Source organism: Lampris incognitus, chromosome 14, assembly GCF_029633865.1.
Source record: "Lampris incognitus isolate fLamInc1 chromosome 14, fLamInc1.hap2, whole genome shotgun sequence".
In the NCBI taxonomy this organism is placed as follows: domain Eukaryota; kingdom Metazoa; phylum Chordata; class Actinopteri; order Lampriformes; family Lampridae; genus Lampris; species Lampris incognitus.
The window spans coordinates 18,907,561-18,921,619 of record NC_079224.1 but is presented as its reverse complement, the minus strand read 5'-3'; the positions used below and the strand labels follow the sequence as shown (position 1 = coordinate 18,921,619).

The following is a 14,059-nucleotide window of genomic DNA, read 5'->3' as shown; positions in this document are numbered from 1 at the left end:
TCTCTCTCTCTCTCTCTCTCTCTCTCTCTCTCTCTCTCTCTCTCTCTCTCTCTCTCTCTCTCTCTCTCTCTGTGGTTGTGTGTGTGTGTGTGTGTGTGTGTGTGTGTGTGTGTGTGTGTGTGTGTGTGCTGTATATTCTGATTTGTATGCATGCGTGTGCGTGTAGACTATACGAGTGCATGTGGGTTTTTTTTCGATGCCAACCATCTTGCCATGATCAATGATGTTTTACATCATAGTCGAGTGTGGCTATGCGCTGAATTTGAACGCGTTTCCCCTTCAGTTTGCCCCCCCCCCACTTCTCATATATTAGCTTTTCCCCAGGAATAAAAAAAAACAAAAAACGGACTAGAATACATATAAACGCCATCGATGAAAGTTTAAGCATCGCTGGGATGAAGCTGGATAGAGGACCAGTGCTCTGCGCAGTACTATGCTCCTCTGACAAGTGCAATCGGAGTCATGAGCCAATCGACGCGAAATATGCGGTCTGCTGCTTCCCTGCATTGCAGATGTTGGAATAAGGACGTATAGATTGATACCACAGCCCAGTGTTGGTTCATCTCATATGATAACCATTGTCCAAAAAGTTGCTCTGCGCTCCACGTTCACCGCTTGATGGACATGTTCAGGACCACCCCTCACTGCGGTGAACTTCTTTAGGGATAAATATATCTTACGGTAACGGGCACCCCCCTCCTTTCGTTGGGTTGACAACATCCTTACTGACCGAGGCTGGAGATCACAGACAGCGGCAACGGTAAGCCCACTACCACCAGACGGATGAAATAGAAACCTGCTCCTTCTACCCACTTTTTTTTCACTCTCTCCCTCTCTTCTACTTTGTATTTTGAGTAGTGGGGCTGCAAATCCCATCTGTGGCAGTATAGTGCGACGCAGAAACAAGGTTAGTAGGCTTATAACAAGCCCTTTCTCCTTTACTATTTCTTTGCAAGTACATCATCGCCTGTTAAAGCATGTAAACATAAAAGCAGATCATTTGTATTTTTTTTTATCGGCGAGAGTTTGAGATGACCACCGAGCACTACAACGTTTAATTTGCATGCAAGGCACTGTGCTGCCTGGGAGCCCCTTGGGGGGCGAAAACATCTTGCCATTCATGAATGAGCAGAGGGGGCAGCTTTGTTTGTCCAAATCTCACAAGTTTACCAATTGACACTGCGGCAACAGAGGATGAGAAACAACACAAAACATGCACTTTTAACTCAACTCTAAGTGCGTTATTGTCTCATGCAACCACTCTTGGTCTTTCTAGTTAGTGCTAATTATGCTCTGCAGTGAGTCCCCACTGTCGTCCTGGTATCACATAGCACTGCAGCTGCCCTGCCGTGCGGACGACCGAGTAAAGGGCTATAATAGGAAGGGGAGGTAGGGTTGCGCAGCTGACGATGCTGATTCCGAAGAGCTGGGGCGTTGCAGTCCTATTAAAGTCACTCGCACGACCCCCCCCCCCCACCACACACACACACACATCTCCCACCCCCGTCACTCCTGGAGGTTCTTTACAGAAATGGCACCTCTCTACACGGTGTAACACTGAAACCTGTGTTTTGTTTTTGTGTTTACTTGTTCAGTGACAGTGTTGTATAGATCTATAGGATAACTAAGTGTGTGCACAATGTTATTATTAAGGGATTTGGGTCCTTTATGATTTTGCACTATTAAAACTTAAACGCGCCGGTACTTCGCTACAAATATGCAAGTCAAACCAATGCGTCCCGTCTGACAGATAAGTCAAATAACAGTACACAAGTATTACAGCTGGGAACCTGTTTGTTAAAAATACACACAGTGCCCCTAGATTCAGACGTATTTCCGGTGACAGCTATTCTACTCATCACTGCATCTTGTATGACAAGGTTGGGTGGGCATCTCTAACAGCAAGACGTGACAGGCGTTGGTTTCTATTTACTTATAAAGCCCCTACCGGCAACTTGCCACCATGGGGCGCCCGGGTAGCGTAGCGTAGCGGTCTATTCCGTTGCCTACCAACGCGGGATCGCCGGGTCGAATCCCCGTGTTACCTCCGGTTTGGTCGGGCGTCCCTACAGACACAATTGGCCGTGTCTGCGGGTGGGAAGTCGGATGTGGGTATGTGTCCTGGTAGCTGCACTGGGGCCTCCTCTGGTCGGTCGGGGCGCCCCCGGATCGGCGGAGAGGAGGTGGAGCAGCGAACGGGACGGCTCGAGAGGAGCTGGGTAATTGGCCGGATACAAATTGGGGAGAAAATTGGAAAAAGGGAAAAAAAACTTGCCATCATATATCACTTCCGTATTCATTTGACTCGCTCACGCGATTGGCTAATGCTCGAAGTCCCGCGCGCACACTCAGCATTTGGGAAAACTGCGTTTAGCTTTAGCGTTACACACGCCTAAAACGTTCAACAACACACACACACACGCGATTGTACCTAATGGGTCAATTTAAAACCACGATTACAAACTGCCCCGCTCTTGAATGTAAATGTTTTTAACTGTTCTGTCGTTTGTTTCCTCGTTAATTATCGTTTTGCGTGTACTTATTCTGTTTTACTTGAACTGTCGACATCATTGAAAATGAGGGCATGCCTTCAGTGATTCCCCGAGATTTGAATAAAGGTTGAATGAATGAACGAACAAACACAATGTATGCATTACCTGATGTCCGATTGTTAAGTATGGGTCTGATCGGTAATCAGCGCTTTTCTACGGCCTTCCACAACAGGATGATGTCTCCAAGTGGATTTGTCAGCGTTTTCTTCTTCATAAAGTAGCCACTGATATCTGAAGGAGGTTAATCCCAGTAACACGGGTGCAGCAAATCTTATTAAACCAATCGATCGTACTCAACTCTCAGAATTTTACTTATGTCAGGGTTGGGTCTCGATTCAGTTCAACTTTTATTCCAGACACATCTTAGTAGAGGTCCATATCAAAAAGAAAAGAAAATAAACAGCACAAGACAAGGACATATATACTGTGGCAAATTCGGCAGGGACACCACAGGAACTGCCGCAGCCGGAACGCAAACCTGTATCTTCCACATCGCGGGAGACAGCGCTAACCGCTCGACTACCCTTTAATCAAGGGTCAACATGTCTACTTATCCATGCACGTTACACTACCCCCTCCTTCGGGAAAGCGCGTCCGCGCGTATCCCACTTCTGACACCAATGTAGCGAATTCGGGGGGGGGGGGGGCAACCACAGGAACCGCCGCGGCCGGGACGCGAACCCGTATCTCCCGCACCAAATGCGCTTCCCCGAAGGAGGGGGCTTGGTGTAAGGTGCATGGATAAGTAGACACGTTGGCCCTTGGCTAATGGTCGAGCGGTTGGCGATGTCGCCCGCGGTGCGTGAACTACGTGTTCGCGTCCCGGTCGCGGCGGATCCTGTGGTTGCTCTCTGAATTCACTATAGAACATAATGAGATAAGTTAGGATACTTATTGTCATTGTATGCACACAACGTTTGGTGACTCTCAGACCAGCAACACTAGACAAGGTAAATGATAAAAACAAACAACATTTAGTGTAAACAAGTGACATAGTAAAAATAAGTGAGGTAGCAAAAATGGTAATGAGACAATAAAAGATAGCAGCGGTTTTTAAAGCTCAAAATAGTGCATGGGATTATTACACATAGTTGTCTATATTGCAGTGGCTTTAGTAGCAGTTAACTTAGTCCTCAGCAGCTATAGGCAGGTGTGTGTGTGTGTGTGTGTGTGCATGTGTGTGGGGCGGGGGGGTTGATGGTGCTGTATCTTTTCCCTGATGGCAAGGGAACAAACAGACAGTGACCTGGGTGTGTTGTGTCTTTGCAGATGTTGCTGGCTTTCCTCTGTAGGCGGCCAGCATACACAGCATCCATTGCATTAATCATTAATCATTACAGGGGCAAAAACATTTGTCCATCTAATAGTGCCAATGTCTGCACACATTTGATGAGAAACGAGTATGACTCTTTACAGGGTTGGTTAAAACCACAAAAACATTATTCTGTGACATCGTGTTTCTTAACAGCGCTTGACAGGTAGATATACCAATATTAAGAAACATCTGGCTAGCACTGTGATAGCTTTGTAAAGGAAGCAATAACAGGTGTCTGCATACTGCATGCTACCTTTTCTGCAACTACCCCATAAGGGAGCAGTATACAAAGGTGTACAAAAAGCTCTACACACCATAACAGCATTATTACCCAGATAAAAATCAGGAAAAACTCATTTTCTATCCTCTTTACATCTTGCAATCATAATATTGCTCTTTTTGGCATTGCATCAGATACCAAATTCGGCACCATACTGGGAACATATCTTCAATAACTGTTGCAAACCAATTTCATGTATATGTGTCCGTGCAGTCTTTACATTCTGCACTATTAACATTCAGTTGGGTCTCGCATCGAAAGACTGATTGCTTTTCATCCCGTTAGGGCTCTAGGACAAGAAGTTCATCATGGGGATCAAGGCTGCCCTCCCCAAATATGAGCTATATCTCTACACAGCCGTACTCTCTGTGGCCTTAATATGGACAGGCAGCTGGATACTCGAAGCCTCGAGCGGTGAGTGGATGACATTTGAAGAGATGCCCAAGAATAAATCATGTAGAAGCAAAAGGTGGAACATCATCATCAGCAACATCCCCATGTAAAAACCTTGTTCCATCATTTAACATAAACATGCAACGTGTCTTGTTACATGTAATACACAAAGCCTTCATGTGTGATCTAGGACAACTTTAATATGACTGGTTAAAAGGAGAGACCCCCCCCTAAAGAATTTTGCTCTAGTTCCTATTATTACACAGACTAATTAAAGATGTTCCAATTGGCAGCTAATGACTTTTGTAACAAGGACGACGATATTTTTGCGGTTTTTATCAGGAATGTTCCACGCTGCCCATCAGCAGTCACTATCCAATGTCCATCTGTTTTTCTGCCATTTACACTTTTCTTTTTTAACAATTAAGTCAAATCTGTGTCAGATGTGTGGGAGAGATCCGAATCAGGCCACATTGCCGTGCTAGTGCAAGTTACAGCCGATCAGCTTCCTTGTGATGCTACCAAGCCGTTTAGACCGCGCGTAGGGTATGACAGTATAATGTTGTCCTCGGGTCGGCATTTGAATGGGCTGCACGACAGATGACATAATCCTGGTGCATGGCCCTGTCTGTCACAGTGACGGCCAGGCCAGGGTCATATTGTCTCTGACCATTCTGCACGGCTCTGCTACAGTCAGTGTTTTTTTTTTATATTACATAGCCTCGTTAGTAAAAGTGGGGAAATACTCTAGATAGGCGCTCATGACATACGCCGCTTACTGCCTGTTTCCTGAAATGGTCATTTGTGGCTGCTCTGTGGGTTTCTAGTATATAAAGGATTTCATGCTACAGCAGTGCTATTTACTAGCAATATAATTCTGGCGCTTCTCCCAGGACTAAGAGGCTTTCCTGACTGATTTCCCTTAACAAGGCCTTTATGGTAACTGGAGTGGCAGAGGTGTCGCAAACCAGCTTTGCATTATTGTTGGGTATGCCTATGTTAATATTGTTTCTTTGTCATCAGTTATGGCATTATTTTTGAGCCCATGCTAGGACGCAGTGTTCTAAAGTACATGAAAGATTAATTTTTTATTGTAGAGATGGCGATTACAAAAATTAAAGGCTTTGCGATAAGTACGTTGCGTAATGTTTGGCTTTGTCCAATCGGCTGATCCTCACACCTCAAAAGCACCGTTTGAACATCCCTGCAGTGAAACTCAATGTACTTGGATAGAGACAGCGTAGTTTATTTCCAGAGCAGATCAGACAGATGAAATAAGGACGCCATATGCAGTACAAAACAAGCCTGGCTTGTCAACAGGAAAATAGCATTTGCACAATGCATGCTATGCTCCCATAGGAAGTTTACTGAGACGACAATGTTTCGATCGTCCAAGGATCTTTGTCCGGATACCATTAGTGTGCCCTGCACCAGCCCGTATGGAAGTGCAGACTCTATCAACCTCCTATATAAAGCCTGCATTCATAAGCTTCATCATCACAGAGTAACTGGATTGCCGGTAGTTGGGACATGCTGACCTCTAACTGCTTACTCATAAATTGTCACAGGAATTTCCCTTTCAATGCTTGTAGACTGCTCTGTAAAATGTCTCTCTTCTCTGTGCAGAGAATGTTAACAGGAAGGTCTTCAAAGAGAGTGTGAAACCAGGATGGTATTATTTTGGCAGGAAAATGGCAAGTTGCTCATTTGTGGTGTTTATGCACGGCTTTGGATTCTGTATTAGGGTGGGTTAGTCGAGTGTTCAGTGTCTCCGCTTAATCTATTTATTCATTTATTTTTGTGCTGCAGGATGTTGCGGACTTTGAATGGACGATGTGGTTCTCTACATTCCGCAACCATATCCTTTTTGCTCTCATTGGTCATGTGATCTTTGCCAAAATTTGCACTCTGCTAGGTCCGAAGGTGTGTGCGACCATTTGCATTGACCAGTTGCATGCACGTGTGTGTGTGTGTGTGTGAGCTGGTACTGGATTCTGGATTCATGCATGTATATGATTGCATACGTCTCTATATGTGTGCATATGTGTGTGTGTGTGTGTGTAAATATATGTGTGTGTGTGTGTGTAAGCCAGTGAACCAACGCTTGCTCTTTTGTAGTCAAGGCTATAAATCAAGTTTTGTTTGAGCAATAATGTTATGCATACATTGCATAACTCTGTTATGTCACTTACACTGTAGCATTATTGCTGTTTTAGTATTAAATGTAAACAGTAGCTCTACGGCTATGCAATTGACAATAGAATATACTAAGATTAAATATTAAAGTCTCCAAACTTTTTAATTATTGCTAAACTAAACTGTTGACTATTAAACTATTTTATGTTATATTTATGTTAAACTGTTTAATTATATTTCAATTATTTAATTATAATTATTTACATATTTAATTATGTATTAATGATTGATATATTAAAGATATTCGTAATTTAAAAAAAAATAGCACCATGTAACCTGCCAGGAAGTTACTGATCAGAGGTCTTTTTTTTTCAAAATCAGTGAGAGCATAATAAAAAGATAAAGATGTTTTCATTTCATTTTATTTTTTTAATTTGGTAATGCATCGTGAGAAAAAAACATTCGTTGTACTCATAGGCCTAACCCATTTTTGATTTAATGCATGACTTGATAAAATGTTGACTTGGATGGTCTCTGTGTGCTGAGTGCACTGGTGATTTGTTTCAGCTAATATTTTGACAGATTTACAACAGCTATAAATGTTTTAAACATGTTTCTGTCTTGTTTCATGCTTGCAATGAAGCTTGGTATAGGTGGATGTAAGGTAACTATATATATATATATATATATATATATATATATATATATATATATATATATATATGGATTTCATAAGCCATGTCATTTACTCTATATGAATGATAATAGATTTGTTCACTTTCACACACTCCTTTGTCACCCATTTGGCGGCACGGTGGCCCAGTGGTTAGCGCTGTCGTCTCACAGCAAGAAGGTCCTGGGTTTGAACCCCGGGGTTGTCCAGCCTTGGGGGTCATCGCAGGTCGTCCTCTGTGTGGAGTTTGCATGTTCTCCCCGTGTCTGCGGTGGGTTTTCTCAGGGTGCTCCGGTTTCCCCCACCATCAAAAAGACATGCATGTAAGGGTTAATACTCCTGTCTGTGCCCCTGACCAAGGCATGGCAAGATGAACTGGAGTTGGTTCCCGGGCGCTGCACGGCAGCTGTCCACTGCTTCTAGCTATACACAGCTAGGATGGGTTAAATGCAGAGCTGAATTTCCCCAAGAGGGATTAATTAAAAAAAATAAAATAAAAAATAAAAATCCTGGACATGTAGATATTACAGGTCTAGCACTGCAGATATAGCGTTGTTATGGTGCTAACTCTCCTTTCTATGTGTGTTAAATAAAGATTGTGGATTGTATGACAGTGTTAATCATAATATGGCAGTGATGTTGGCCCCTGCTAACCCACAGCACAGGTCCCTGATCTTCGGTGTGTACGGCGGTATTGCAGTCCTTGTCACAATGGGCTGGACCTTCATGGCCCTGGTTCTGTCTCATTGCATCGTGCTATACAGTGTTGCCCTGGTCAAGAAGAAATGGATGTGCTTCCTGGCAGGCCTTTCCACACTGGCCTCCATTAAGCTTGAGCCCTACAACTCCTGGCAGGTGAGTTGCTCTTGGCGATATAAATCCCTGGTGCGATGCACTTTAGAAGACACGTGTTATATCCATAACTTTTTAACATGTGGCTATCTGGTTTACCATGTTGGTCCAGCAGTTATCACCTCTAGAAGTCAATGAAGAAACAACCGTAGTACCAAACAGCTCAAGCAGATGGGACTTGTGAACCTATAATTAAGCTGAATCTCTATGATTAACTTTGTCACATGCACCAGCCTCCTATGGGATTGTCGAGAGGAAAGAAACAGAAATATGATGACTTGCACACCCCAAAAGGCCTACAACATCATTTGGCACATAGTGGCCGTATGGAGACTTCAAATAGGCATTTTAGAGATCCGCTTACTTATGTCCATATTATATCCATAGTAAAAACAATGTAAAATGCTCATATTTTGGTAGATAATAATCAAATTTGAACAGGTAAGTAAGTGGTAAGACTTAAGTCAATAACTTCATTGAGTCATAGCTCAAAATATGCAAAGTCAAAGGAAGTTATTTTCACTCAAATTTTTGTTTTAGGTGAAGATTAAATTCAATCGACATTGTGTTTCGAGCTTCCGCAACTCGGTTTTAGTAATATTTAGGTTAAATCTGACACCCCAGGAACAAACTTCAAGGGGTTGCCTTTCTAGAGAGAGGATTATGCATATATCCAAGTTCGAGAGCTACAGCCATGTCATTTTTGGCCTTGGGCTCCAAAATGGAGAGGTATCTTAATGAGTCAAACTATAGCAGCTGAAGGCTGAATCCCACAGGTTAGCTGTGTGGAGATCTTTCCTATGTTGAACTTTGAGCTGAAAATTTCCACAGAGCCTGAAAGTGATGCCGAATTATACTCAAAGGCAGTGGATCCCCCCCTTTAGGAAACCTTGGTGACTGGTTCTTTTGACCTGCAAGACATCCTGTTCTATGGAGGCGTTGGCTTCACCATCATGCGCTGTATGAGCTTCGCCTTAGAGAACTGCGAGAAGGCGGATGGAAACTACACATTCTGTGACCTTCTCAAATACAACTTCTACCTCCCCTTCTTCTTCTTTGGACCTATCATGACTTTTGACCAGTACCATGCTCAGGTGAGTTTCTATTAATGGAAATCAAGAGGTAGATTGCTTTAATGTCAGAATGTGAGACAGACAGTGGCTTAAGAGACTTGTCATGTGCTCTGTAAAGCCCTCGCTCTTTATTGCACATGTACATACAGGGGTTATTGACCATCTTTTCTCATGCGTTGGCACATTCAAGCACATGCCTTTACATGTAAAGCCATTTTTGGATAACATCCTGCTGTATTTATGTAACACATTGATGTTTTTATATAATCAGAATCAGAATACTTTATTCATCCCGAGGGGAAATTGGGTAGCACGACAAAATAATAACAAAATATACTATAACACAAACTAAAATAACAAATAATAATAATAAATTATAAAAATGAAAATAAAAATGATAAAAAGTAAAATAAAAAAATAAAATGATAATAAAATAATAATAATAAAATAAAATAACACAAGAATACTAAAGTCTGTCTAGAGAAAACAATGGGGTTTTTTTTGCTCCAAGGTTCTTTTCTTGTTTATGTTCTTGTTTGCCTTAAACTTCTGTCTCTTAGTAGGTATTTTATGTTATATAAAGGCCGTATGACCCTATTATCATCATCATCATCATCATCATCATTATTATTATCATTATTATTATTACTATTATTATTATTATTATTATTAGTAGTAGTAGTAGCAGTAGTAGTAGTAATAGTAGTAGTAGTAGTAGTATTACAGTAACCAGTACATAGTGCTTATGGTGTTTTACAAGACAATGGCTAGTTGGATGCAGAGCTGACAAGTGTTGTCTGTGTCTTTGTGTTGATGCACACCACAGGCAAACAACACCAAGCTGACCCGCAGGGAGAGGGAGATGTGGAACATCACCACTCGGGGCTTGTTGCATCTGGGAGTTATTGTGATAGTGGATGTGTTCTTCCACTATCTCTACATCTTGACCATCCCTAATGACATGAAGCTGGTCAAGCAGCTTTCTGATTGGCCGCTGGGTCAGTTAATGCTGCATCCCACAATTTATGAAGCATGGCATTTTATACCATTGCGGTAGGGCATAAATATTATGTGAAAGAGGAATGAATGATGTTCAATATAACTGTTAAAGGACTATGTGTAATATTTCAGCTTTCCTGAGAGATGATATAACTAGTAAATATCAGAGGTGGTTGCTGAGTGGTAGCGTTTGACATGACGTAAACAACTCATGCTCCTGCATGTTGTTGTCTGAGGGCCCATCATGCCCAAACACCAAAAGACTTGGCTCACACTTGCATTCCTCAGCAATCTATGCAGAAATAACAGCAAAACTGATAACTACGGAGGGTGTTTGAAAATGGCAGAGGATGGCAAATGTGCTATTTATCCACTACCTTTCTATTTGAATTTACTTGTCTTGTTTGCTTGAGGAGGGGCTGAACCGTGGGTATATGTCAATTTATAGTTGTTATTCAACTTGCTGAATGATAGTGAGGTAGAAATTCCACATGGCTGGGTGTCCAGGTGGCATGGCGGTCTATTCCATTGCCTACCATCTTCGGTATGTCCGGTTCAAGTCCCCATGTTACCTCCGGCTAGGTCGGGCATCCCTACAGGCACAATTGGCCGTGTCTGTGGGTAAGAAGCCGGATGTGGGTATGTGTGCTCTGGTTGCTGCACTAGCACCTCCTCTGGTTGGTCGGGGTGCCTGTTCATGGGGGAGGGGGAACTGGGGGGAATATCGTGATCTTCCCACGTGCTATGTCCCCCTGGGGAAACTCCTCACTGTCAGGTGAAAAGAAGAGGCTGGCGACTCCACATGTATCAGAGGAGGCATGTGGTAGTCTGCAGCCCTTCCAGGATCAGCAGAAGGCTGGAACAGCGACCGGGAAGGCTCAGAAGAATGGGGTAATTGGCCAGATACAATTGAGGAGAAAAAAGGGGGAAAATCCCCCCAAAAAAGAAAGTACATATGGCCCCAGTAGTAGGACTGTGGTTGTCTCCATTATTAATGTGTAGAACTGTATGAATGCGAGGTTGAATGCTCCCGAAAACTCCTCTACAAATCTTCCTTTGTTCCTCTGTGGATCTTTGTAGGTGGTCTGGCCTACTCCAATCTGGTATATGACTGGGTGAAAGCTGCCGTCATGTTTGGCGTCATCAACACGGTGGCTCGACTGGATCATCTGGACCCTCCTCAGCCCCCCAAGTGTATCACCATGCTCTATGTCTTTGCTGAAACGTAAGTGTCGGCAAGTAGCTGGATGAAATAAAATAGTTAACATCAGCGCGGCATGTGAAGATTTCAGAAATGCATCTTTCCTATTGTCTGTCCAATGTGGGAAATTCATCGCAAGTTTTACATGAACAATGTCTTTTTTTAGGCACTTTGACAGAGGCATCAATGACTGGCTCTGCAAGTGAGTGATGAAATAAAGTTTGCAGATTTTACTATTCCCTAATTGAAACTGAAGCTGTGTGAATAAAGTTTTTTTTTAACCTTGGTTCTGCATCCAGTTGATTCTGGTTTAATCATTGTCAAATTGTACTCAACAGATATGTTTATGACTACATTGGAGGAAATCATGATAAAATCTTTAAGGAGCTCCTGGCAACCATTTGCACCTTTGCGATCACCACCCTGTGGCTGGGCCCATGTGAGCTTGTGTACATCTGGTCCTTCTTCAACTGCTTCGGTCTTAACTTTGAACTGTGGGTGGCCAAGTTCTTCTCCATCCCTCCATTCTCTGTCATTGAGGTGAGCAACAAGTGAGAAGAATGGCGACTGTGGATTGTTTTTGAATGGGTATTCCTCAGATAGAAAACAGGTTCAGACCACTATGTATGAGTTCACATTGCATGCCTGAGTATATCTCATGTCTTGACTGTCACCAGAGAGCGATGGGCGAAGCGATGTCACGCAGGATCAGGGGTCTTTTCAATGCCGCCAACTTCTGGGCTATTATCCTCTACAACATCCTCTCGCTCAACAGTCTGGAGTTTGCCAAACTGGTGGGGAGGAGACTGATTTTCATAGGTGGGGAACTGCTGTTGCAGGAAATTAAACAGATTTGGAAATCTAGTTTCTCCCCAAGATGAGATCGTACTACATTCACAGAATTAACAAATGAAATGAAAGAAATCAAAATGACAAAATACTTTATTAACTACAACATTTGCCAAAGGATTGTAACTTCTTGGATACCTGCTTGGCTTTAATGCAATACTACCCCTTTTTCCTTTCCTCCAGGTTTTCCATGGTCGACCTTGTCCGTGTTGTTTGTGACCTACTGTGGGGTCCAGTTGGTGAAGGAACAGGAGAGAAAACAAGCCCTGTTGGAGGAGGCCGAGATGGTGAAGCCTGTAGATGGTGGCAAAGTAAAAGCAGAGTAAAAAAAAAGAAAGAAAAAAAGGCGATGACGTTTCAAAGACTTCATTTATAACAAACCCTCTGACATTGTTCCATCCTCGATCTTGCAAACTCTTCTGAACCAGACTATAACCAGACTCAACACCTGTACCTGTTCACAAGTCTGCATTTCTGCTGTTGTTCATCAGAGGCGAGGCCATGTTTTGAACTGTGAGATACGTATATCCTGAAGTGCACTTGCTGTAGATAATCACAACACGTCCTTTAGCACAAACCCAGAGATGGTGCATTCTATATTTGTACTTTATGCCAGCAAACGATTATTTAACAGACGATGGGCCTGTCAGATATTTTAATAGATATGGCTTATATTATTGAAGAAGATGAAGAGTTGCAATGTAAACCTGCCATGTTTGATGGTCTCCTACATAAAGCTGAGGCGGTCATTTTTTATGCTGATGTTGTCTTATTTTTGCCTTATAGACAGAGATCTGAGTCACCAAATTGTCAAGTGTTGCTTTTTAAACTTGAACAAACTTTAAATGAAGCTGCCATTGTTATGGTAAGTTAGCTGGGAGCTGCTATGGAGGCTGTTGTCCTCCATGTTGATTACATCTGTAGATGATTGTACAGCATTGCTGCACTGGTACTGAGCAGAAATGCAAACCATGTTGTATGGGGAAGTCCATTTTAGAGTTGATATCTATTGTATTAACGTGTCAGGTCTCTGTTTTTATTTTAGAAAGGGAATGGAGTTCATCCTAGCACACTAAAAGCAGAGCATGGCTGCTTTACTCCTGCTATCATTCTCTTCCCACAGGAGATTAGGTCTGACATGTCTGCATATCTTTCCTTGCCTCTCTCACTTGATCCGGCGTGTGAACGTGTCACAGAGGCTGATGCCCACCGGTTACTATGAAAGGCAATAAGCCCAGTGAGGACTATGGGTCACCCTCCTTCTGCCTGTCACCACAGCCTCTTGTATGTCCTCTGTGTATCAGACAGTGGAAAACAAAACAAAACAAAAAAAATCTTGCCAAAAACAACGCCTTTTGAATCAACGTATTACTTTGAGAGTAATTATATTTGTTTCTTTGGGTGTGATTTGTTTGCAGTATGGAGAGCAAAAATAAAAACTTGCTGGGATGAAAATGGACGAGTTCTTGTTTCACTCTTGGACTGCTGTGAATGTTCCCCGTGCTGGCATTCATTGACTATGGGATGTTGTATATAACTCACATGTATGGATCCCAGTATGGGAGTGACATGTTTTGTCGTTTTCCCCAGAAGATGACGTTGCTTTCACTGCAGACTTCTCTCTCTCTCTCTCTCTCTCTCTCTCTCTCTCTCTCTCTCTCTCTCTCTCTCTCTCTCTCTCTCTCTCTCTCTCTCTCTCTCTCTCTCTCTCTCTCTCTCTCTCTCTCTCTCTCTCT

The 14,059-nt window shown here is 42.8% G+C and overlaps 1 protein-coding gene across 2 annotated transcripts; it reads left to right on the top strand.

Moving 5' to 3' along the window:
- The first annotated feature begins 719 nt into the window (after positions 1–719).
- On the top strand, positions 720–13,768 carry hhatla (hedgehog acyltransferase like, a). Of its 2 annotated transcripts, XM_056293967.1 has the most exons (13): positions 720–760; positions 859–907; positions 4,433–4,561; positions 6,167–6,234; positions 6,350–6,463; positions 8,010–8,204; positions 9,086–9,295; positions 10,101–10,272; positions 11,354–11,498; positions 11,641–11,676; positions 11,813–12,014; positions 12,152–12,293; positions 12,507–13,768. In XM_056293967.1, exons 3-13 carry the CDS (start codon positions 4,456–4,458, stop codon positions 12,647–12,649), a joined length of 1,533 nt encoding a protein of 510 aa, XP_056149942.1. In that variant the 5' UTR covers positions 720–760; positions 859–907; positions 4,433–4,455; the 3' UTR covers positions 12,650–13,768. The 2 variants fall into 2 exon arrangements, with proteins under 2 accessions (XP_056149942.1, XP_056149943.1); XM_056293968.1 differs by lacking the exons at positions 720–760; positions 859–907; positions 6,167–6,234 and having other exon boundaries at positions 4,458–4,561.
- Positions 13,769–14,059: the final 291 nt, after the last annotated feature.